Raw genomic sequence first — 26561 nt, 5'->3', positions numbered from 1 at the left:
ACATATTTTCCTTTTGTGCCAAATACTACAGAATACGTTATTTCCACCTTCAGAAATCAATTTTATTTATTTTGGTTGAGCATGTCCTTGTGCAAATTTTATTATATATAATAATACTTTATCTTTCTGACTTATTTCTGTGTATTTTACTGAGGAATTTATATTGTAGAGTAGTTTATGTTTGTTGTCCTTGATTACAAATAGACTCTGCATCATGTGTATTATTGTATCATTGCACAACTGTAAATATACAATATACGAAAAGTAAATAAACAATGCAACCTAATACATAGAAAGACAAACAATGAACTAAAATTGTGCAAAGTTGGAAAATATTTAGTTGTAATTTACATATACTGTAATATACATTATTGTGCTTTCATACTAACTGCCCTCCTGTTTCATTAGATTGTGATAAATGTATCTGGGACCTGATTGATGACCTCAGACTCAGTTCTTTACTAGTTAATCAAACGAGGTCAGCGATACTGAGCATATCCACTGGACTTGCCATTAATAAAATTCTTAGTGACATTAATTTCACCATCCTCCACCTCACGGTACAGTATTAGTTTTCTTTTGTGACTTTCTGGGGGAGGGTTGGGGTTGGGGGGGGTTGTCCGTGCTTCTGCATTAGTTGCTGTCTTTGTCTGTTAAGTCGCACAGTAATCCAATAAATGGATAGAAAACATCTGTTTTGGAGCGCAGCAGTAATAGAGCAGGTCAAAGCCTCCTTCCTGTACTGATCCTAAAATACCACAACCTTTCTTGCACTTTTTACCTTTATCAATCATAATGCAGTGGTGGACTTTATAAAGACATTAAACATTTCTAGCTTACAGTTTCCACTGTTGGAAGCAACATTTAGGAATGGAAGTTAAGGGGTACTGTTGAAGTCAAGGAAAGATCTGAAAGATCCATAAAAATATCTTATAGAACTGCTCATAAAAGGGCATGTATAGTTGAGTGCAGAATGCCAGTTTGCCGCCAGAACATACACGTAAAATACGGGCTGCAAAATTGCACTCTTGGTTATGTTGGTCATGTATCTTAAGGTATGTGCAGCCCAATTGATTGAGTTAGAAGGCGACTGCTTCGAGATATATTTAAATCGCATCAATATATACATTTATATGTTGATGTCGCTACATTCTATACACATCAATCATAATTATGAACTTGATAATGTTTATTGGCATTTTATTGTGTATAAAAAAATAGAAAATAACTAAATAAAAAACAGCCTACCACCTTCCCGAAAAGTGAACCAAACAGCAGCGCTCATAGCTGGGCTGTTTATTGCTAATGCGAAGAGATCAATGAGGTTCAGAAATATATTTTATGAATATATCTCAATATTACAATGAATTTAATTCAATTCCCACGTGGGGGTGGGGTCTATATGCAAATTGTCAATCAAAGTGACTTTCTCACACTTTCGCCAATCAGCGCAAAACCGCTCACTAATGGTTACTTATGGATAAACCCGTGTCCTGTCAATCCATTTGTGGCTCCGCTCGGAGCAAGGCAAGTGTCGTCTATAAGAATTTTTTCATCACAATACTCAACATCTGAAACATGCAAATAAATACCAGAAACTTTTTGGAATAAAGTTCTGTAGAGTAATTAAACAAACATAACTTTTTGCCCACAACTACAAAACATAGACTTGGGGAGACAACAAGTAAAGCATTTGAAGAAAAAAACACATGGCCAACCATAAAGCATGGATCTATTATGCTTTAGGGTTGTGTGGCACCAAGTGGCTAGGAAATATTTCCAGCAGAGGAAATAATAAATTCAAGTAAATAGAAAGGACTGGAGGATTCTCAAAATGGACCCAGTACTAGTCCCACTTATTTCTAACATACCTAGTTTCATTTACTGTAATGCCACAAATCTCAATAATAACCCCAAATTCGAATATTATTAAAAATATGTGGGGGGATCTCAAACATGCAGCACATGCAAAAAAGCCTAAAAGTGTTTTCTGAAATAAAATAGTTCAGCTAGGAAGAGAGGAAAAAATCCCTAAATCAAGAATTGAAGATCCTAATCTAGCTACAAGAAACATCAGAGTCATTATTTACTAAACTGCGTGTTTGAAAATTGGAGATATTGCCTATAGCAACCAATCAGATTCTAGTTGTCATTTATTTAGTGCATTCTACAAAATGACAGCTAGAATATGATTGGTTGCTATAGGCAACATCTCCACTTTTTCAAACCTGCAGTTTAGTAAATATACCCCGAGGAGTTTAGGAGGGAGAGTGCATGCTAGTCAGGGGTGGGATTACTGTTGTAGTAAGAGGTGCAGATGCATGGGACTATAGCTAGTGAGTACATGTCTCCCCTGCCAGAGGCCCATGCAGCAGCAGTGGGGCTGCAGACAATATATCCTTCTCTGGTTTTTATAGCTCCTTATAGTGATCAGGCCTTAGCTGCTGTCATAGCCTAAAATGAAGTCTGCGATTGGTTAAAATGTTAAACGGCTTCCTATTGGTTACTAAAACAGCATCCTCAGACTGTTGATCAGAGGGAGCATCAATAAGACAGTGGAGGCTAGAAATTGTATGCTTCATGTACCTGGGGGCCTTACAAAATTTTGGTATGGGACCTACAAATGTGTAATTACAGTCCTGATGCTAGTACTTTCATTTTAACAGCCCATATACAGTATACAGTACAAAATAATTCTAGATGAGAAGTCCTTTAAATGCACTTGTTTTAATACTTGAGCCTATTTGTCAAATATGATTTATATTCTTGATTGTATTATAAAGTAGCTATGTATTGAATAGTAAAGCTTTAACAGCAGCCATAGACTCATATTTTCATATGTAACAATGCATGTACTACAGTATTCTTACCATATAATTGTGATGACTGATGTTTTGTTTATCATTTAAAGGAAAATCTAGAAGAAAAGAAGAATCACTCATTGTTTGCAGATCTCCAGATTGATAATGTTGAAACAGAAGGGGACATTCTTCAGGCGGAAGTCAATAATATTGCAGAGAAGGTTAGTACAGTATATTGTAAAAAAAACATATCTGAGTACTATGGGCCTGATTTACAGTTAAATGTAAAATTGTAACTTTCGCTTACAGGCATTTGTACACTTACATTGTGAGTTGCATTTATGCATTTATTTTAAGATACGTGTAATTTTAAATATAGCATATAGATACATAACCTCGGAAACTTGTAAACAGGCCTATGGGATGCACAAATATATGACTCCTAAAAAGCTAATCCTAAAGATACATACAAATGTAAATCACACGTAGTTCTATGGGGCGTGGTTGACTTTTATCTCCATGCGCCTTCTTACTGAACTCACACAAAAATGCCACGCCCTTGATTTGCAGCTTAATTTTTTTCTGTGTTATGTATGAAAGCAGATGTCATCAACATCAACATTTATTTATATAGCGCCAGCAAATTCCGTAGCGCTTTACAATGTCTTCTATATATCCATGAAAGTTCTTGCTATTTCCATAATATTCATTATTACACTAGGAGATGTATATATCACATATAATACGAATGAAGGGGTACTATGTTTCAGTAACTGGGATATATTGAGGGTGGCAGAGCAGTGTACTTTGCTGGGTCTCGATTTTTTCAGAGGTAGTTCATGTTTTGCATAGTACAAAGAGACCAGTGTGAAAACGTCAGTATTGACTGAGAGAGAAATGTCTATTTAAAATTAGCAGTAATTTTGAGGTTTACTGCTAAACAAAGTCAGGGATGTTCACTGCCTTTCCTAATTCGATGAAGGAGTGGATATTGGGTCTTGTGACCAGTGAGAAAATGAAGGATATTCATTCAAGGGGTGAGGTGTGTCAAAAACTATCTGGCAAATGTGAGTGACCACAACCATTCTGCAGCCACTCCTTTTGTGTTTGGGGCTGCTCCCTATTTTCTTCTGAGCAGACTGATCAGGAAATGAGAGAGTAAAATATTTTATCTAATAAAAAAATCCAACCTTTAGTCTGAAAGCCTACTTTGAGAGTCTGCTGTTCAGTACAACTCTATACATTGGACTGTTTCTAGCTTTTAGCACTCTAATTTTCAGAATGCTCCGCTTTGTATGAATAGTGGTTCCGGCAATAATTTACTTTCACCAGTTTTACATCATGGAAAAGACGAGGAAATAAACTAAAATTCACACTGTATTATACATATACAGCATTTGGATCTCAATAGATTATGGTAGAATAACTCCAGATGGAGCAATGACTGCAAAACACTTAATTTCATGACCGATTACCACATTTACATGCAAAATGCACAAAAGTGTGAGTACACAATTTACAGATGTAGGAAATAAGATTTAAAATAACACTATTTGAAAATAGATTTATGTTTAAAACAAATTATTACTATATAGTATGTTTATAGTATGTTTTAAATGCACAGTAATGTAGTAAAAGTCATACAAATTTATTGAACAAGCATGAAACACATATCTAAATGGCAATTGTGAATATATTCCTTTTCATTTACTGCAAATTCCAAATTCTTCAGATTTAACATTAGTTTAATTATCACAAAAACTAGCCCTATGGTACAACTAATCCAATCTCTATACCTAATCCATAAAAAGTCAAAACACACACAAATTAATTACGCAGTGACTCTAATCCTGTATATCTTGATGCAAATATTATTGTGTACTGTGTTATATATTTGTTTGCATCATTCGTGTTTTCCCCCAGCTGTGTTGCACAGAAAAAGTAATGTAATGCACTTTACATTCATACAGAATGTAACTTTGGGACTTTATGTTGACATTGGCTACTTATAGGGAAATACAGCAGAGATGGAAGGCCAACAGATACACAAAGAGACCTTGGAAACCATGAGGCGTGCAAAGTTGACTGCTGATCAAGTTAGTGATATAAAGGAAGTCATCAAAGGTAAGCAAAATAATATTCTTAGTTCTGGAACTGTAAATTCTTTGTCTCGGTATCTCAGATGTGTCATTTTGTGATGATTTTATACCTCAGCATAGCAACTCTTATGCCAATTTGTCACCTGTAAGGGAGGCAGAGTCAGTGCCCCCTATCTTCGGCTCCTCTGTGTCAGTCTGAGGCATTATTGCACAGTGCCATGCTCCCAGCCTATCTGATACTTTGTGCAGGTCACTATACAATAATGACACTGAATAATTGAAATTATTTCTCTCATTCTTTATTTTAGGTGCCCCTGTATAACCTTGCCATTCTAGGGGAACACCTCAGTTTGCTATTTGTAGTACTGGTCCTGATAATAGAATATTTTATAACTATGTTTTACTGTGTATTTCAGTGGTTAGCCCAGTCCCTGCTTGATTTAATAGGGGCCTATTTCTGAAGGATTGAAAACATCTAATATCCACTTTCAAATTTATTCGTCATTTACCATATCAAAAACAACCAACCTCGTGTCACCTAAAAGCCATTAAAAGTGTCTTCAATGAATCCGTATAAAATCATATAAATTCCAAGCTGAGCCCTGACTTCTTCAATGTAGTAAAGTAATTTTATATGGGGTAAACCAAGGCACAACCATTAGAGCAACAAAAATGGGGAGAGACCAGCATCCATTTTCAATAAAGAATGGGGGGAAATAAATCACTGGCCAAAGGGAAAACATATTTTTATATTTACAAGATTAAAATTAAAAAAAACATAATAAGAAAATAAAATAATAAAAATCCCTCTCAATGGAAATTGTTCTCTATTTTATTTTAACATTTTTATAAATGTACTGAATAAATGTGGACCAATTAGATAAAGCTTTTCTGTAAAATGCAATAGTTGGAAATGGGATTTAAAAGACACAGTATACTAGTTAGAATTAAACTCTGATGCTCTGTAGAACTACCAAGGTGGAGGAAACTAAAGAGATTGTAGCTGTGGATTACCTTCTTTACTAAATTAATAGGGCACCATGAGGCTTATTAAAAGATTTTAGTGTATGGTCAGTGAAACAAGACAAGCACATGAAACGGCCTCATTATTCAGAAGAATTCTCTGGGGGTCATTTACAAGCAATAAAACTGTATAGGTGGAGCATTAGACTTTTATGTTCTTTCCCACAGACACTTCACAAAACATTGTGCATGATTATGGATCCATTATAGTAATGGGCATTCAAGTAAAAACATGAGTTCAGTGACCCAATTTTTCCTTTAAGTCTACAACACTTATTTATTTACAACTTATCATTTTCTCCTAAAATACAGCTCACTTATGTTTTTTATTAAGGACAGAGAATAACAAGACATCTGACCTATCATTCATTTCATCTGTCACTATTGCACATTTAAATGTTTTATGTACATTGATTTATGTGCACATATAAATTGCCCCCAGATGCCACAACAAATATCCTATTAAAATTAATGACAAGTATCTGTTCACTTTGGAGAATGTGCAGAAATAAGGTTGTTTATGTGCTTAAAAAGACTGTGGAAAGCTACTAAACCTGCCAAAATAGGGGATGGGCCTAGGGAGCACATGCATCTTATGGAGCTCCCACAAGCTCCATCTACCATCACTAAACATAGGGGATCTCCGATCCCTACTGAACTTTCTCCTGCACTATGGTTTCTCTGAACTATTTTGCAGCTCTCCAGACCCAGACTCTGTACCAACCCTGCAAAAGACCTACCTCTCATTTGGCACTCTGTCAATTGGTGCCTCCTTGCTTAAGGACGACTTCCACTATTGGAGAGAAACAGCAGCTTCTACTGAATCCAGGGGTTTCCAGAATCAAACCTGGCACAGGTCAATGGTATTCTTGTATTGTTGCCACCTAAAAGTATCTGAGAAGGGTTTCCCAAGTCATAATTACCCCTCCAAAACTCACACACCAGCGGACGGCAGAAGCCAACTGGCAAACCTGCCACTCATTTCAATGAGCTAACAACCTATCTTTGATTATAAGCCACAGTCACCTAATTTCTAGTTAAACATATCACATTATGCCTCCTGGACCTGACCACTATCAGGACCAGAAGCTCCACCTGTTGACTGTTCCTCACCCGGAGCCATAGTCTCTGGCCTCTGCCACCATCCCCCAGACCTTGGCCCCCATTATCCTCTCTGGACCTGCCTGTTACCGAATTGTCGACTCCTCCTCACTCTTTCTCCTCATTTCTTTGCCTATGTTACCCTCACCCTCCACTAACTCCTGAACACACCCTCAGACTTTCCTCACACTGGACTGTTCCCAAATAGCATGTGGCTTTCTGGTTCTCTATCCCCTGGCTTCTGCATCATCATGTACAGCTCTTATTTTACCATGTCCCATATGCTTATTGTTGTTGGACTTACTACTGACCAGTGGCTACAGATGTTGCTCCATGCCCTTTCATTCACTATATGCTTTTGATCATCTTACCTGGCTACATAGAAACGTGCTTGCCTCCCAAAACAGCTCTAGTAGTTTAATCCATCTGCTGCTTCAACACTCCCTCTCTATGCTCTCCCTCTCCTCTCCGCCCCTGCTCACCCCCCACACTCTCTCAACTATCTCTCCTCCTCTTACCTCTCCCCCTCCATCCTTGCTTCGGTGTCAAGATGTCTCTCTGCCATCTACTCCTGGATGTACTTATGATTTCTCAAACCTAATATGACTAAAGTCAAACTTGTCTTCTCTCCTTCCAGGATCTCCACCCCTCTCCACCTCATCCTCACCTTTGACAGCACCACTATCTCCTCTGTCCCCCAAGCCTGTAGCCTAGGCATCATCCTTGAATCTTCCCTTTCCAACACCGAAAAATGCAACACTTCCCTAATCCTGTTGATTCCATCTTCACAACATTGCCAGAATCACACCTTCCTTTCCCTAAAAGCCACTATCATTCTCATCCACTTACTAATCATCTCTCGCATTGATTATTGCAATCTCCTCCTGTCCAGCCTCCCCTCCACCCACCTCTCTCCTTTTCAATCTATCATCAATAAGCAGGCAAGTATGATCTTCCTCTCTCCACTCCACCCCCCCTCTTTGCCGAACCCTGCATTGGCTCCATGTCCCCTATGAAATACAATTCCGAAATATAGGATAATTATAATAACCCATACGGGCTTGTATACACTGGCATTGAAAAACAAAGGCTCTTAAAAGCAAGACAGTATCTTGTACTTTGTCTTGTGTTTTAATAGAGCATTGGAAGTATGTTCTCAAAGCCTCCCTGCAGCATAGTGTACTATGTACTTAATGAACACCAAACTCAATTATATTGTACAAAGTGTAAAGGCTCATAAGTGCCAAAGGCAACATTGAAACTGACTCAATGCAAAGTAATCATTTGATAAAATATTTGTGTAAACAGGTCCATTCACTTACATTACTTATTTGACTGTCAGCATTAAAATGCATTTACTAGGCTGTAAGAACAAGCATTGAACAACTAATTGATTTTAATGCACCAAAGCACTCTGAGTTAAAATTGTAAATGTCTGTCCCTATTTAAATCCTACCTGGGATTTTCCACCATGATTTCATACTGGCAGTACCATAGATTCACATTGGGGTTGCTTGTCTCTGGGTGATCTAACCAGATCTCTATCTGTCTTCACAAATGTAGAACATTTACCTGCAAGCATTCAGGTCTTGCAGAAAACAAAGGGGAAAATGTTGGTGTTTCTTGTCCCCTACGCTACAACACTTAAAGCTATTATCTCCTGGTCTTGCCTTTAGGAAAAATTGTATTCCTATATTTAAAAGTATGATCACATACAATACACTGTACTTAAAGGCACACTGACTCTCCCATGAAAAGTTAATTAGGCATAGACTACAGTTCATCTTGTCTCTTTATGCTCCAAAATATTCTGTTTCTGTGGTTTGGATGATTCTCCACTTAGAGTTGTATTCATCTGACCTTTCTGTCACACTGTAGCTGACAGCTTTTGCTATCTCTGCTAAGGTGTCACTTCTAGTGCACTTTATCAGTTCCAGAAGGGCTGACATACTATAAAAAGTGAAATGAGGTGCAGTAATAAAATCTATGCTCTTATTCTGTATAAATGATAAAAGTCATAGATAGTGTCAATTGCATAATAGGCCGCCGCTTTCTGTTTCAGTGTTCAATGTATCCAATGCAACAAATATGCAGGAAACAGCTGTCAAACTGGTGATTAAATCAGATAGCTCTTTGTATTTTTTCACTGCTCTGCTCGCTTATTAGGAAGTGCTTGAGTTCTCAGTGTGAGAATGTAACAAGAATGCTGTATTTTAATGTACATCAGTGATGGGTAACCCAATACACTTCAAGGTCTGCATGTGCAGCCCTCCAACCTTCAAAATGTCCACACATTACCCATTATTTTAAAGTTAAAACAATACATATAGTCATACACATACCTCTCAACTTTTAGGATTCTGAAATCGGGACATGGTGCACAAGAAGGGGGTGGTTGTGCTACATGAAGACATTACCATATCACATTGGGACTTGACCACGTCACTCTGGACATGACCATATCCCTTGGTGGAATGTGCAGTGCTTCCGAAGTACAGGTCCTTTCATAGCCCCCTTGCCCTCCCCTAAAAATACCCTGCTATGCATAGTATTGGAGGGGCATCCCTACTGTCTTGGAATCAGGACAAAAGTACTGATCTGTGGGCAATCAAATTGGGACTGTTTTCGCTTAAATCTGGACATCTGCATAAACTCTCTTACTCTACTACTTTCTATCTCTGCCCTCTGCATATTTAACTACCCCAAACAATCAAAATACTTTTTCTAAAAGTAAGAAACAAAAATCCAAGATGCCCTTATACGCCCCTCAAATTCTTCCACATATTACTCAGAGGCTCTAAAATTCCCCCACATGCCCATATTACTCCCATATCAGACCTTCTATTAACTCCAACCTGCCCCTACAAACTCTCAAATATACTTCAGGCTTCCCCACATGCCACTCCCTAAAAACTCCACCTAGTGGTAGTACCAGTGATCACCCACTACTAATGACTAACAACTCCCTGTCTAGGAATCCCTTAAGTAATCAGGTAACATGGAGCTCTCTGCTGTGGAGTAAGTGGGGGCACCACTTGGTACAGGTTGTAGTGTATCTTCTTAGATGTGATGCATGACCTCCCTGCATTGCACAGAGGAGGCCACATGGTGTAGAAGTTTTTTGCTTTACTCAAGTTTCATTCCTTCTGAGTGAGTAACCATCACCTGTGGCCCCAGCCTTCAAACTGAGAGTAAGAGAATAATCCAGAACAGAAGCGTACTGCAGGTGTGAGCTGGGGGCCACAGGCAAGGGCCGCTGTTGCCCTCCACTGACATTGAGATGATCTTATATTTCTAGGTTTCTAAACAGAAAAACATCATACAGTTTACAGTTACACCTACAGTGACACCCTACAAATAAATGTAAAGTACTTACAATTTGCCTTTCTTTCTTTACTTAATAACTTTTAACATTAATCTAGTGTTGCAGAAATCATGTTGGCTAGTTTGAGCATTGTAAAGTTTAAACATGTTCATGATGACCACTTACTTCTAAAGGGGGATTTGATAGGATAATTCCACTTTCAAACAAGTGGCTTCATATGGTTACATATTTGCCAATACAGCATGTTACCTGTGAGCTATACTTTGGAAGACACAGCAATGCCTGGTCTTCTATGTAGTTACATTGTTTGGTTTGGTTGCTCTGAGCGACAGACAATGCTGTGTAGCCTTGGGATTGTCTGACCTGCCCCCTCCTACTTCAAACTTCATTAGTTCTGTGCAGACTGAGCAGGATTTTACATTAAATGATTTACGACCCCATATGCCGAGTCCATGTGTATCTCAAGATGCATCCAGCTCTGCACTGTAGACTATGCTCCAGATTTACATATATATGACTCTGCATGAGGACCATAATGTTTAGTGCTCTTATTAGGTTCAAGCAATCAGTGTTTGATATGAATTGTAGTTTATTACCACAATCATTGCTTACAAGCTGCCCTTCTCATCACACCACAGGCTAAATATTAGAGTCACATTAATAAAACAAAAATACAGACACATTAATTCCTTGAGTGCTAGGGATGAGTGGAACTCCTTCTCTACATGAACCGCTAAAGTGCTAAGAATGAATCCAACTCATCCTCTGCATTTAAGGGGTGATCTGTCGGTTGTTCGATTCTGCTGGAGAAAGGAGTCAATGAAAGTCTTTGGGAAATGCCAGGGATCGGGGATTCCCTTGTTTGAAAAAGAGAAAGAAGTCTCCATTTTCAAAGGATGATACCCCTGTTTATTTATTGCTTGCTGATCATTTTTGATTAGGAGGCATTAAATAAACATGTGATGAGCCCAAAAGTACTCAGCACAGGGGCGAGAAACGCCTCAGCGGGAAATGGGTTAATATATACACTGAATTAAAATATTTAAATAGAAAACTGTTTCCCCAGTTGAGCTAACCCACCTTTTATGCTACAGTAGATTTTCCCCAATTCCCCAACAGTAACATCTTGCTCTGCATAATTTCATATTGGGTTCTACCCCAGTGAAAAAAAAAATTATAAGATCTTCAATTACACCCTATGGCCAATATACAATACAAATGAACCATTTCTGTTAAGGAGAATAGACTTATGAGTAATACTATATACATGACAGTTGTTTGATCAATCTTTTTCTTATCTGGGGTTTTAGAGCATAACTCATTATGCTAGGCCATACTCTAAAAACACACAGATAAAAGTTCTGATCCATGGGACTGATATGTAAATGGAATTCCCAGGATGTCTAAACTCCTCTATAGAAATGGCTTAATTGCATATGAACTTCTCAGCAGTGTGATAGGGAGCTGGAACAAGAAGATGTAGAAAGATCTTTAGAACTGATAAGTGTTACACATGAATTTATTATGACATAATGAAGCATCATCTTTCATAAACTTCTAGATGCCTTAAACCGTTAGATATATAATGTGGGAGATATACAAGAAAACTCTCCACATTTGTATAAAAACGAATGTGGCTTTATTTGTATAAAAACAAATAAAGCCGCGCTCATTTCAACCCGATTGAAAAAGCTAACATAACTGGTATATCAGTGATGTAATGGTGTTACATATTTTGTGTAATAAAGAGTTAAGCTTTAATATATGTTTATATTGTTATTTTCTTTAAAATACAAGAGCACATAAAGAAATTCAATCACATACTAAAAACAGTATACCGGAGGAAAACAATAAGACTAAGGGGGTGTATTTACTAAATTACAAGTTTGAAAAAGTGAAGATGTTGCCTATAGCAACCATTTAGATTCAAGCTGTCATTTTGTAGAATGTACTAAATAAATCATCATCATCTATTTATTTATTTAAATGACAGCTAGAATCTGGTTGCTATATGCAACATCTCCATTTTTTTTCAACCCAGTAGTTTAGTATATATACCCCTAGGACTCCTTTCTTGACAAATTATCCCTAAAATTTCATTACATTCCACAATGGTGTTGTAATCTGTATTTTGTAAAGTTGTACCAGCAGTTGCTGATGTTTATGATCTCCAGTGACCCTCAACGTTTTTAAAAAAACTGGGCTTAACTTAGACTTAAATTTCAAAGTAAATTGTTTGACTTGTTTATTCAAAGTTGTTACTGAATTGCATTATTTCCACAGACACACTTGATAAACTACAATATTATAAATCACTTCAAATGGATGTGAGCCCATCAGATCGTATTAAAAACATGAAGGAAGCAGAGGTTATGCTCAAGGACCTTGCACTGCTAAATTTTAACCTGCAAAGTAGGCTGGTCAAGGAGGAGGCAGGAAATGCAGAAGACCGTGAGTTACACTAATGTGGTTTATATTTTTAAACTTGAAAAAATGCCTTTTGGTAATATTAAAACATACCTAAATAAACAATATGCTGTAATAATCATCTTATATTATCTCCAGACCTTATTACTCCCTGTCTCTTTCTCGCACACACCATTTGATATATCAAATTAATGGCTAAACTACATATAGCATATGATCTATATATGAAAAACAATGTTAATTGTCAATACTACAACACATTGAATATTAGCAGGTAATCTGTATCATAGTCACTCAATGCTTAGCATTAATCCTTTCTAATCCTTTCTAGAATAATCATCTGTTTTTACTGATTTACAGTATTTTGTTCCTCTAAATGTAGCTACATCTTATCTTCTACTTATATCCCCTTTGTTATTTCTCTTACCTTTTTTATGTCTTTGTGTTGTATTCATCAAATGATATGTTTACGTTAACTTGCTTTGAAGGTTTCTCCTGCTCTATACAGACAGTGTGGGTTGCATAATGATGGACATCAAAATGTGCACTAAAGTCTACTCAAGATATGTCAGCTAGCCAGTCCTGCCATCCCTAATCTTACTATTTTACTTGCAAATTATTTACATTTTTCTTTATTGTACATCACGTGCCACAAACATGGCTACAGTTTGGAGAATATTAGAACGACATACAATACAAATAGTTGTAATATCCACAGGCATTATAGTGAGAACTGCAGTCAGTGCAGTCAATTCTTCCAAAAGGATCCTTATCTGCCTGCAAGGTAGACAGGGATATGGTGTGATGATACAAATCACATCTTCAAACCCCTCTCATCTTAGTGTTATCATTTACCTTGCGCCACCCATTTTCATACCTCATCTTGTACCTTATTCATTAAGGATCTTAACTTAAGAAGCTTCTTATTTAAGTATCCTGGACAAAACCATGTTACAATGGGGTGCAAATTAGTATTCTGTTTTGCACATAAGTTAAATACTGACTGTTTTTTCATGTAGCACACAAATATCAACTTTAAATTTCAGTGTACAAATAAGCTATCAAGTATTTGTGTGCTACATGAAAAAACAGTCAGTATTTAATTTATGTGCAAAACAGAATGCTAATTTGCACCCTTTGCATTGTAACATGGTTTTGTCCAGGAGACTGAAATAAGAAGTTTCTTAAGTTAAGATCCTTAATGAATCAGGCCCCTTGTCTTAATCTGGAAGTGAGGTATGAAAATGTTGCAAATACAACCTTACTACTTGTGAACCCAGAAGCGTAGCATATATAGATGGAGCACATTTGTTTTTTTTTACCAACTGCACAGCTGAATGTCAGTCTCATGGTGCATTAATCATGCCGTTAATGTTTAATTGCAACCATTACCATTGAAGTACAATAGGCAGGCAGAGTTATTGTGAAGATATCCAGCACATCCCTCTTGCTTCAGGGATTACTGGATAGTGCAATGTGGCTACAAAATATGTGCTTCATCTGTATACACAAAGTTTTCTATGTTGTCTGTGGTACATTTATATGTACACCAAGAAGTAACTCAGTCAAGATATACAAGGCTATGTTAATGATGATCTCTTAACAGGGTCAGTTCTAAGTATAATGCTGCCTGAGGTGACCTTCAGTCCTGTTCACTTCAACGTCATGAATCGTTGGGCATTTATTTAAAATGCCCAAGGCTCTCCTATTAAGTACTAGTGAGCACAGGAGCAGGATGATACCCAGCAATGTACTTCATACAAAATAATATTTACTATCTTACTCAAACTGCCTCCTGAGGCGAGGTAGTCACATTTACTGGTGGTTGAAAAGTCATGCCCAGAAAACCTTTTTGCCATCGTACTGGCAGCTCCTAGGAAAGAACCACTTGGCTGGGGTAACTATCAGAGACACACCACATTCGGCCAAGCCACTTAGTCCTGAGAGGACTGATTGTGAGATACAAGTCAAAGGATTGTAGAAGATAGAATAGTGATGGACGTAGCCAAAGTCAAGGGTTTGGCGAAGGTAGAATAGTGGGGGACAAAGCTAAAGTCAAGAGATTTGGGAGGTAAAATAGTAGGGGAAGAAGCCGAGGGTGAATGTAGAATCGTGACAAAACAAGTCTTCTTCAAAGCACAAGCAGAGAAATCCAAAATAAAATGTTGCTCTGGCATAGTTTGGTAGAACAGAGGGACTTAATAAAGACTACTAACAGTTGATTATAAATTGTTCTGATTGGCTTGACCATTTCATTGAAGGGCTGATTGCAGAGTAAAGAAAGCTGTGCAATGTGTCCAGGTGAGGTGACCAGCTAGATTGCTGTTCTTAGCATACTGCATGGTGCTGATTACAGGAATAGAGAGGTGTTTGTAGCTGTCATTGTAAACTGTTCTCTGACAGCTGTCATCTGGTGCTAGTGTTGTGAATTCACACACCTTTATTCATATCTAACTTAAGTCTAGGAATAAGCTTTGAGACCTATGGTTCACCTTTTTATTTATAAATTATTTCCTTTTTACGTACATTAATGATGGTTACAAGCTAAGTATATTATTTTATGTTTATGTTATGATGGAGGCAAAAGCAGTATTAAATATGGTTAGTAATGAATTACCTGGTAGTTCATTCCTGTTACTATAAAGACGATCATGAGGACAGACCCTGAAGTGATGGAGTCACAACTAACAGGTTAAGATTATCTGCCTCAGTGACTCTCAACTCAGACCGACTATGGAGATCAAGTATATCTAAATGGTGAGGAATGACCTTGATGTCTTTGACCACATTGTCTTTTTACACATGTGATACAAGCATACTTGGAAGTAGCCATTATACCTTGAGCCAGTCATGTTACTTTACTAGCTCCTATCTGGGGGTGTTCACAACATCTATCATTTCAATTTAATACTGTCCAAAAGTTTTATGGTAGTGGGCTATACATATTGACTGTTGCTGCTCTAGTGAGCAGTTTTTCTTCCCGAGCCACCTGGGATACAGTACAGATCCTTGCCTAGTTTGTCGATTAACGTCCATGTTCTAACTGCTATTGTACTTTGTTTCTGCTCAGTTTACTGAACTTATAGTTTATATTAATACTCTAACTTTCCTAAATATTTCTGTCTCTTCAGTCTTATGATTGTGATCCTGCTGGCTTGCAGAATGTAGGTTAACCAAAAAAAGAGATCATGTAAAAGTATAGAGAGTACATCATACTTGCCAACTTTTTATTTTGCCCCTGCGGGAGATCCTGGAGGGGAGAGGAGGTGCATGCAGCAAATTATGCGATTCATTGCAAACCGCATCTTGGAGGCCCCCATTCAACCCACTTCACTGGAAGTGGGCAGGATGCGGACAACGGACAACTCTCCCAGGAGTCCGGGAGACCTACCCAGAGATTGGCCAAGTGTGGTATACATGAGTGAAATGTTCTAAACTGTTCAGGAAAGTATTCGCTCATCTCTAGGTTAAAGGTGTTGAGTGAAATTGTAGGCCACAAACCATACAGGCTATTTTTCTTATATAATCCAATCAAATAGAAGATATATCTGGCGCTAATCACCATAGCGTGACAACTTCAAATCAGAATAATGTGATATCAGTCCCACATATACAATCCATAAAAATCACTTGACTCTTTTACGAGTGGCAGCCTCAGTAGCCTGAAACCAGATGGTCGGTCCGGACGGATGCAATGCTGTAATACAAGAACAGGCAGGGCGCCTCTAAGTGGAATATCAGATATACAAGGTGGAAATGCGTAATAGTATGCGTACCATATCTTTTGCTCCTGATGAAGTCTTGGGTGTTACAAGACGAAACGCGTTGAGCAATATCCAGCGTTATTTCCACTACCTCATGTGAGTGCTTTTATTACTTTTTATTAAAAAAATTTGCATATATATTGAATGATCCTTTTTTTCCAATCTTGTGCATTTTCGCCACGTGTATGAGGCTGGAATTATGAAGCTATTGATGTTGCATATGTCTTAAGTACCTAGACGTGAGATCTACATGATTTTTTGGTACGCAGATTTTTATTACATATTTGCTGCACTCATTTGGGTGTCCTGTATATGATAATCTGAGACTACAATCTCAGACACTCCATAGGATTGTGGGGTATTTGGTGAACGGCCCTTACCAATTACATTTCAGTGTTACACTATGTTTGCTCTTTCCATATTGTGTGACTGATTGGTGGAGATTTGGAGGACTACAAGTACACCAGAGACTGCTCCATTTTTTCCTGGAGACCCATTGCTGCTTACCTTACGGTACGCATACTATTACGCATTTCCACCTTGTATATCTGATATTCCACTTAGAGGCGCCCTGCCTGTTCTTGTATTACAGTATTTTTCTTATATGTTCAAAGAAAAAAAATATGTGGATGGGGTAAATAAAGTATGACTGTGATATGGTCTCTTGGTGTTGCAGTGTTAAGTGAGGTCAAGGAGGACTGGCTACAGATGTACAACAATACGCAATCTCTCTTTCCCATTGTACTGGAACCTATCGCTGAATACAATAACAAGCTCACTGATATTCAAGAGGCCATAAAGGAAGCTCGCGAGCACATCATAAAAGCAACAGATACAAACACGGAAAACAGTGGCAAGCTCCATATGCATAATGTAAGATAATTTCTATTTTCTTTAGAGTGTAACATCAAATGCTCTGTGTGATGGAAATAATGGCGAGAGTTTTTTTGGGGCAAAATAAGAATGAAGCAGGTTAGGGGCATTGTTCATTGTATCATACAAGTACAGCAGTAAGGGTTGGGGTTTGGCTATGCTGTCAGACCAGGTAGCAATAATAATAGACGCCATTGTAAAGTTTTATTATAATAATTAGTATTATATTTTATTTATAAAGCACCACAAGGGTTCCAGAGCACCATAAATAGGGGGTGAGAACATACTACAAAATAACACTATAGCAAAAGTACAAAAGTGACAAAAAATAAAAATAACAAATTTACATAAGGGGCATGCTAGTGAGGTCTTACATTCTAGAGTGGACACAGTGAGAGTGAAACTGCGTGGGATATGTTGGTGGGTTAAGAGGATAGCTGGGTTTTAAGGGCACATTTGAAGGCTTAGACAATAGTGTATAGTCTAATTGGGTGTGGGAGTGTGTTCTAGAGGTTGGCAGCAACGTGGCTGAAATTATTGAAGGCGGGACTGGGAAGAGGAGGTGAGGCAGTGATCAGTGGCAGAGTGGTGTGGGCAGGAGGGAGTGTGTATGCCTAAAGGAAGGAGATGTCATGGCAAATGGAGATGAAGTGGGTGGCAAAGTCAATTGTAGTGAAGTCTAAAGGGAGGGAGAAGAAAAGCGGGGTGGGTAGATGACGGAGGCAAACAGTCTACAGGGATTGGAGGATTGGGAGGAAATTAGAGATATGAAGTAGGACTGTTTAGAGAGAGAGAGAGAGAAAGAAAGAAAGAGAGAGAGCGCAGGACTGTCTGAGGAGATATAGACAAAGTTGGTTTGCATTTGGTGAATTATGCACACACCACAAACATATGTGTGCTATCTTAAGGTATACCTCCAAATATGTTCTCTTACTTTCATTCATTTGGTAGTAATCTAAAGATGACAGTCCAGGGGGTAAATGTATCAAGCTGAGAGTTTTCCGGCGAGCGTTAAAAGTGGAGATGTTGCCTATAGCAACCAATCAGATTCTAGTTGTCATTTTGTAGAATGATAAATATAAATGATAGCTAGAATCTGATTGGTTTTTCAAACCCACCGGAAAACCCTCAGCTTGATACATTTACCCCCAGATGTGTGAAAAACACTACATTCCAAATTTTAATTATCTTTGGTAAAGTTTAAGGTATTCTAAAAATAAATAGAAATATATTTACCGATAGTCTAGCCAGTAGTTATTCAGAGATATCAATTTATTGTGGACACTGAGGGGTAAATGTATCACAACTGAGAGTTTTCCGGCGGGTTTGAAAAGTGGAGATGTTGCTTATAGCAACCAATCAGATTCTAGCTGTCATTTTGTACAATGTACTAAATAAATCATAGCTAGAATCTGATTGGTTTTTCAAACCCGCCGGAAAACTCTTAGCTTGCTACATTTACCCCTGAGAGTTACTTGATGCCCATCCCTGTTACAATATCTTATTTTCAAAAACAAAAATATTATATAGCTTTTATTATTGTGTTTACATTTATGCTGAGTGTAACTTTTTCTCTAGGCACATGTGGCAAATGTGAAAGAAGCAGAAACATCTGTCAATAATGCACTGACAGAAGCGTGGACAACGCTGAACGACTCCAATATCGTCATAGAAGACATAAATGATATGATCAAGGTATAGTAATTTTAATAGAGTCAAGTGAAAATCCTGTCTAGAAGCAATGCATAAAATTTGCATTTCTAATGTCAGTAATTAGATGATTAACTGAAAGCTGTATCTGCTCTGGCAATTTGTCAATTTAAATTTCAATAGGAACCAAGACTTACAAATATAAAAGCGATCATTTAAAACAAGAATTTTCACCGAATTTAGGGATTTTTTCTATTTATCAAAGCCCCCTGGCCTGTAAAGATTTTTGCCGGCTATAGCATTTGGTAGTCTTCTCCAGAGGCCTCCGGTGATGCTTATCCATGCAAAACATGAGAAAGCCTATTTATTATGGACAGTGCGGTACAAGTACTGCTACTGTCCTCCGATTGCTAAAGCCATCTCAGGATGGGGTCAGCCAGAATTTACTGCAGGGAAAAAGTTTTTTGTTTATCTTTGGGGGGTTTTTTTGCAGTTTTTAAAAATAACAATTTTATTTCTAGATTTTTTTTTTTTTAATCTGGAACAGGAAGCCGAAGTCTGGGCTTAAATTCTAGTGCACATGCGTCAGCCACCATACCAGCTCATGTATAAATAGAAAGACCCTGCACTGTGCTAGTGAGCGGTAAGATTCTTCTTACTGCTGCCAGGCAGTGTCGCTGTGGAACTGAGCATCGCTCATATGCCACATGACATCTTTTTTGCTAAATTGCATGACCAAATATTTTCTATCATTGTAATAAGCAGCGATATAAAATCTTCATAATGTTAAATATCAAACTACAAATACAGGAGTTTGTAATATTTGCCTGCTAATACTTCATAATTTTTTTTTAAAAAAAAATAAAAATAAATGATTATATACATATATATGTATAACAGCAAGCTGACTTACACACAGTATTTAGATGTAGCGAGAAAAGGGGCCGTTCTTACCTTTTCATCAATGTGTTTTTCATGAAAATAAGACAAGTACAAAAACAAACTACACACATAGTTTTTCTACTTGTTTGGAATGTATCAAACAGTAATTTTTAGTTTGGGATTCACAGATAATGACCCACTTGTAGAGAAGACAGAAATAAACAAATTAATGAAAATCCATCAAAACCATGTAATAAAACACACAATACAGTAGTAACACATAACATAGTTTCACAGGACAGTATACAGCAAATAATATTTTTATTTCAATGTGTGACCACATTGAAATATAAAAAAAATAGTTTCAAGTTTTACTTAGCTTTAAAATGATATTATTTTACAGATACATCTTTTTGCAATGCTTATTCTTATTTTCTGTATTTTGTTTTACATAGAACATGTCTGGCCATCTTGCTGAAATAGATGGCGCTAATAGTAGTCTACATGAGAAAATAGCTAATTTATCCCGCAGTGTTGAAGATATAGTTCAGCAAGCTGTGGACCATGCACTTATGCTTCAAAGACAGGCAGATGGGCTGACCGGGTAAGTGATCCTAGGATAGCAAAGACAAAGAATATCAAATAGATTTATTTATCATTAACATATACGGATATGGGTAGGATGTAAAATAAATAAAAATAAAACAATTGAATGGTAGCTACTGTTCCATGAATATCTCTGTGCTATCTACAGATATAAGTGATCTAAACTAGCTATGGCTTGGGATGGAACATATACATAATGGACCTCATTTAGAGTCGGACTCAAAGTCCGTTTTAGGCGCATCCAGCAAAAAAACACCACCACGCATGTGCAGAAAGCACCAAATCCGCCTGCATCTTGGACGCAATTAACACTTGCGACAACTTGCAACTCACTACGAGAGGATGGGAGGAACACGGATTTGTGAAGGCGTGACCATGTAAATATATCCTAGTCGCAGTGGGGCACAGACGCAACACACGTCAAAACAGGGCTAAAGCTGTGCGGCAGGAAATAGGTGGCGCAAGCTTTAGCTAGCTGCAGGAACTCCTCGCAGCTCGATAGGCTATTACGAGTGGGATGTAACTGGGGTTGCTTGCCACTCGTAATACCCTACCAAGCTGCGGCACACTCCCACTCCTACACTTCTTAAACGGACTTTGCGTCCGACTCTAAATGAGGTCCAATATGAATATACAAAGACAATTGGCATAAGCACTATGTTTAAACCATAACAACTCCTTCAAGATATACAAGTATATCTTGTATAGCTAAGACAAGAAACACAGTATATATTACATTTAAAAAAGGTAACTGACTGTAAACTGTGGTATGTATTGATTTTAACATTATTCTTGTACCTTATTTTTCTTCAACTGCAGTGATTTAAAGAATGTCGACACAAATGGATTGGTACAAAAAGCATTTGATGCTTCCAATGTCTATGAGAAAATTGTAACCTTGGTTGAAGATGCCAATGAGACATCTGTTATAGCTCTGAACACTGCTGAAAGAGTTAATGATGTAAGTCATAATGATTTCCTGTGTTTACTGAATCCCTTTTGCTATCAGCACCTGTTCCTACACATTCCACCACTGAGAACTTGCAGATTCTTGTTGTTATTGCCAGCTCATTTGTCCACTTTGCTCTGTAGCAAGTTTATAATTCATTTAAATGTAAAAATGTAGTTTTCCAATCTGAAACAAAAGGCCACATTGTATTTCTGTAGTAGGAACACTATATTTTATTTTACTCAAAATACACTTCAATATGTGAAGAGGACAATAAAACAAATCTAACACAGATATTTGTAAAATCCAAACTATTTAAATCTTTTCATATATAACTTGTTTTACAGTGTAGTGCAGTGATGTTATAGATTGTTTTATTTTCGTTTTGACATAAAAAACAGAGAATAATGGAGATTTGTATTTGTTGACACTGTTTTCATTTCAGAAATTCAATCTTTATAAATAGTTTAAAAAATATATTAATATGTCTGTGGTTATATAAACAGTTTGCTTGATTACACTCAACATAAGTATTGTTCTTCCAGGCTGTAGATGGTATTGAAAACCAGATAAGATATCAGAAGGTTGAAAGCGACAGACTACTTACTCAAGCTAAAGACCTGCAGGAGCCCTCAGATATCAGTAAGTGTAAAAACAAAATAGTTGCAATGGCCAAACGTGGCCCAACAATAAGTGCAATGTCCGATAACAATATGATCAAAATCTTAATCATCAGGTCATTCCCTTGTTAACCCCTCATGTAGAGTTGTCCAACTGAACAGCGCAAAAAGCACTTTTGCCCAAGGATCCTTCTCAACTTTCAGCTTTCATTCAGACTGGGACAGATCTCCCCCTATGCACCTCTCTGGGCTTAGAGAGGTGGAACGGGGAAGGTAGTGCGCGAGCCTAGCAATGTACATCTTTACATTCTATGCTGAGTCGAAATCAGCTGCAGATAGGTCTAGGAGACGTATCTTTTGTGGGTGCTTGCCCCCGGGGCATCAGACCTTGATGAGTTAAAAAAAAATAGCATTTTTTAAAAAAGGTGTGCACCCCTTCCCAAGCAGTATAACCAACCCTAGTGCTGTTTGTGGGGGGGCACTTTTTTTATTTTACATCAATTTATTTATTCATTTATCTGCCTAACTTAAGTGTATCGTGCACACCGGCCCATAAGGCAGATAAAGAGGTGTGTTTCTGTAATTTGCATAGTATTCTAAGAAGCACAAATCTAAAGATTGCAATCCTAAGTAAATTACAGGATGTAATTTACAATTACAATTTCTGTGTAATTTGCATCCACCTTTATATCAGGCCCTAAATGTGAAAGATAATCATCATACTAACAGGTCCTTATGTAGTCTGTATATTATCCAGTCACTGAGTCTGAGTGTATAATTGACACCATTTGTCCATTTGGCTGCTACCATAGGCAGTAGGATCAGCCTGTGTGTGGCCAGCTTTGCAGACATATAAAAAAACATATACTATTTGCTTACTCAAAACAATTGAGTATAGTATCAGAAGAATCTTGTGGAGGTTCAGCTTTGAGAGTGCTAACAAACTTGAGGATGTCAAAGATAGTTGCAAAGAAAACAGGTATTACCAACAGCAACCATTCAGATGTTTGCATTCTGTTTGTAAACTTCATATACAAATTTCAGAATCTAACCCTTTGCTCCAAATTTATTTATTTTTTAGTTTGTTTATTGAGGTTTTTTTATGGATACAAAAAATATAAGGGAAGGAAAGGGCGTACAATAGGGACCAATGGTAATCTGATAATAATTAGATTTGTATATAAACATCATTTAAGCATTATTCACAAATAAACACACATGATATATATATCATAAACAATATAGTAAAGAAGAGAAATGAGGTCCTTTGGGTTAGCGTCTTAAGAGGTTAGGAGTAAAAGTAGGTAATTGAAGGAAATGAGAGAGGAGGGAGGAGAACGGGGGCTGTTAGTAGTGGGTAGTAGGGGGATGGAAACCGGAAAGTGTATGAAGGAGGTAGGAGTGTGGCTTATTTTATAGGTCTGTTGTGAAATAGAAGGTCCAAGCTTTCCAGGTGGAGAACTGTAGTCGACGGTTATGAATAATACTGGTGATATGTTCCATTTTATGTGTCTGCCAGATTTTCGGAATGATTGTTTGAATAATGGGTGGGTCTGTCTTCTTCCAATTAAGAGTTATTAGGCATCTTGCTGCTACAAGAATGGCTTCTCCCACTCACAGTCCTTGTGCGTGGGAGAAGGTAGTAGAAAATATTGTCAGGGAGTCTGATGTGAGTAATGTTTTCAATCAGATGACGTACCTCATTCCAAAAATATGGCACCCTAGCCCACATATCGTGGGCCAGGGTGCCTTCCCCTCCACATACTCTCCAGCATGAGGTAGAAGCATTGGGGAAGATGGCTCTGAGTCTTGTGGGTACTAGGTACAATCTGAATAGGAGTTTGTATGAATTTTTTTTTTTAGTTGTGTGCAAATGGAGCTTTTAGCAACAGCTTCACAGACTCGAGTCCAATACTCCGAGCCAAGAACCTCCCCCATGTCCTCCTCCCATCTAAGCTCATGTCTCTTTTTAGTAGGTTGACTATACTTAATAAAGAATGAATAGAATTCTGAAATTAAGCCTCTGGAGGGGGACATACCAAGACAAAAGGAAGACAAAAGGATTTGAGTAAGGAAGGAGAATGAGGGTTTTTGCATTTTCTTTGTCGTGATAAAAATGGTGAATCTGTAGATATTGGTAAATAGCTGATGTTGGTAATGTTGGTATCCCAAAGCGATCTCGGAGAGTAGAGAACTCTGGAAAAATGGTGGAAGGGACTATGTCATAAAAGAATTTAATGTTATCAGATGATCATCCTTTAAACTTATTAAGATCCAGTCCTGGAGTAAATTCTGGGTTGTTCAAAAGAGGGGTCATGCAAGATGGGTCAGATATCAGATCAAAAGTTGGAGTGCAAAGGTTCCAGATTGACAGCGTGAAACGTAGTGATGGAGGGAGTAGGGAAGATGGGGGTCAGTGTTTAGGTTGGATCCAAAATAAAGAGTAGGGGGAGTGCATGTGGAGTAGATGAGCATCTATGTCCAGCCACAACTTGGTATGTGAGTGAGAGTGAGTTAATATCGCCTGTGTGAAGTGAGTGGATAGATAATATTTATGGAGACAGGAAAGGCCTAAGGGTGCGTCTCTTGAATGTCTGTATAGAACATTTAGGCGGACTCTAGGTCTCTTGGATGCCCAAAAAAATTTAGTAATATTGCTTTGCAGATCTTTGAGAACCATGGTGGGAAGTCTAATTGGGAGGATTGGGAAAAGGTAAAGGAGTCTGTGTAGCAGGTTCATTTTTACTGCTGCTATTCTACCAATCCAAGCAGTGTCGGACTGGGACATGAAGGGCCCACCGGGGGAAATGCAGCGGTAGGGGCCCACTACAATGGGGTGTGGCCAACTGTAAGAGGGGTTGTGGTCAGTCATTAAAGGGGATGGGGTCAGGCCATGGAGGACAACGTATAGCACCTTAGTATGGTCCATAAAGAAAAAGAGGACATTTGCAGTGAGGAGCCGCGAAGGAAAAGACAGAAGAGAAGAAAGAAGTCAATAGGAAAGTAAGTGAAGGGGAGCAAATGCAGCATGGAGGGCACTGTGTGAAACAGGGGAGACAGGGAAAGGGGAGGGATGAATTGAATACAATCAATCATCATCAGCTATTTGTGTGCTGTCCATTCTTTGTGGTTAGTGTTCTCTCCCCTCATAGTGTACACAGAAAACAAATGCTATACTACAGTACTAGAGATCAACCATTCATCATATGAAAACCACAATATAAGGGTATAGACTAAAAATTAATATATCCATGAAGCACTATGGAGACCACAAAATTATTAGCATAAAAATATATGCACATTTAAAATATTACATAAATCTAATTACACTCTAGACACTGGCAAATAAAAACAGGACTCTAAAAAATGATCTACCCACAAAATGTACACTCAATAATAATCCAATGCCACTACAAAGGACAAAAGCAAAACATTAATATTAAAGCATATAGCAGATGCAATCCTATAAGGACCTAACTGTCTGAATGTGTTTTATTCTGATTAAGATATGCTTCTATAGGGAATAGAGTCCCACAATTGATTGAAAACAAATAAACATGGAACATGATATAAACAGTGAATTTGGTTACTAGTTTATTAGGAATCCATTCATTTGTCAGCTGCAATAGGATCCTTTTATAGAGGCACTGAAGACGTATATTGCAATGAAGCCATTCTAATTTATCTCCCTCCCTCCGAGGTCACACAGTGGAGAGCTCTAGAGAAGTTTGCACGATTTATTACTTACTGATTACACGGACTCACACTGCAGTTAGGATGGCAACTTTATGACTACAGGACGCCTGCAACTACAGCAGAAGGAGTAATCTGAGATCTGTGTCACTGTGAAGCATTTCTGCCTCTCTCTGTCTCAGGAGCAGGAAGTGTTCTCACGTGCTGGCTGTAGGCAGGGATTAGTTTGACAGTCTCCGTTTCATATGTAGACTGACCGCAACTCGGTAATTCTCTGCTCTGCCTCACCAACAAAGAGGGCGGGGTTATCAGGCAACAGGGCCTCCCGGGGGATACCCCGGCTCTCCGGCAGGCCAGTCCGACACTGAATCCAAGAAATATTTTGAGAAGCCTGTGAATGTAAATCTTTTTTGAGGGCATCTATCAATGGGGGAAAGTTTGCTTGGTATAGACGGTCTTAGTGTTAAGTAAAATAAATTCCAAGGTATATTAATTTTTGGGGTTGCCAGTGGGATTGATGGTTGACTTTTAGGGTTTGTGGAAGGGGCAGAGGGATGTTGAGAGGAAATGCCTCTGTTTATTCAGTGTTAATTTTAAAATGTGAAAGTTTACCATATTCAGCAATCACTTCAAAGGCTAACGGAATCGTGTTTTGGGCTTGGTCAGAGTAAGTAGGATGTCATCAGCATAGATGGCCAATTTATCGTCATTGGGTCCCACCTTGATACCTGTTATATTTGGGTGATTG

General features: G+C 37.9%; 1 protein-coding gene across 1 annotated transcript in view; it reads left to right on the top strand.

The window, feature by feature from the left end:
- Positions 1 to 26561, top strand: part of LAMA4 (laminin subunit alpha 4) — a 110200-nt gene that overhangs the window by 50217 nt on the left and 33422 nt on the right. The window contains exons 9-17 of the mRNA XM_075202940.1: positions 409 to 560; positions 2912 to 3022; positions 4814 to 4925; positions 12633 to 12800; positions 17217 to 17413; positions 18992 to 19108; positions 20401 to 20549; positions 21371 to 21512; positions 22046 to 22142. Of these exons, the coding sequence (XP_075059041.1) occupies positions 409 to 560; positions 2912 to 3022; positions 4814 to 4925; positions 12633 to 12800; positions 17217 to 17413; positions 18992 to 19108; positions 20401 to 20549; positions 21371 to 21512; positions 22046 to 22142 (1245 nt within the window). The remainder of the gene's footprint in view (positions 1 to 408; positions 561 to 2911; positions 3023 to 4813; positions 4926 to 12632; positions 12801 to 17216; positions 17414 to 18991; positions 19109 to 20400; positions 20550 to 21370; positions 21513 to 22045; positions 22143 to 26561) is intronic.

This window comes from Mixophyes fleayi, chromosome 3 (assembly GCF_038048845.1).
Source record: "Mixophyes fleayi isolate aMixFle1 chromosome 3, aMixFle1.hap1, whole genome shotgun sequence".
Lineage (NCBI taxonomy): Eukaryota > Metazoa > Chordata > Amphibia > Anura > Limnodynastidae > Mixophyes > Mixophyes fleayi.
Note: the sequence above shows the minus strand (reverse complement) of the source record. Positions and strands in the feature narration are given on the sequence as shown.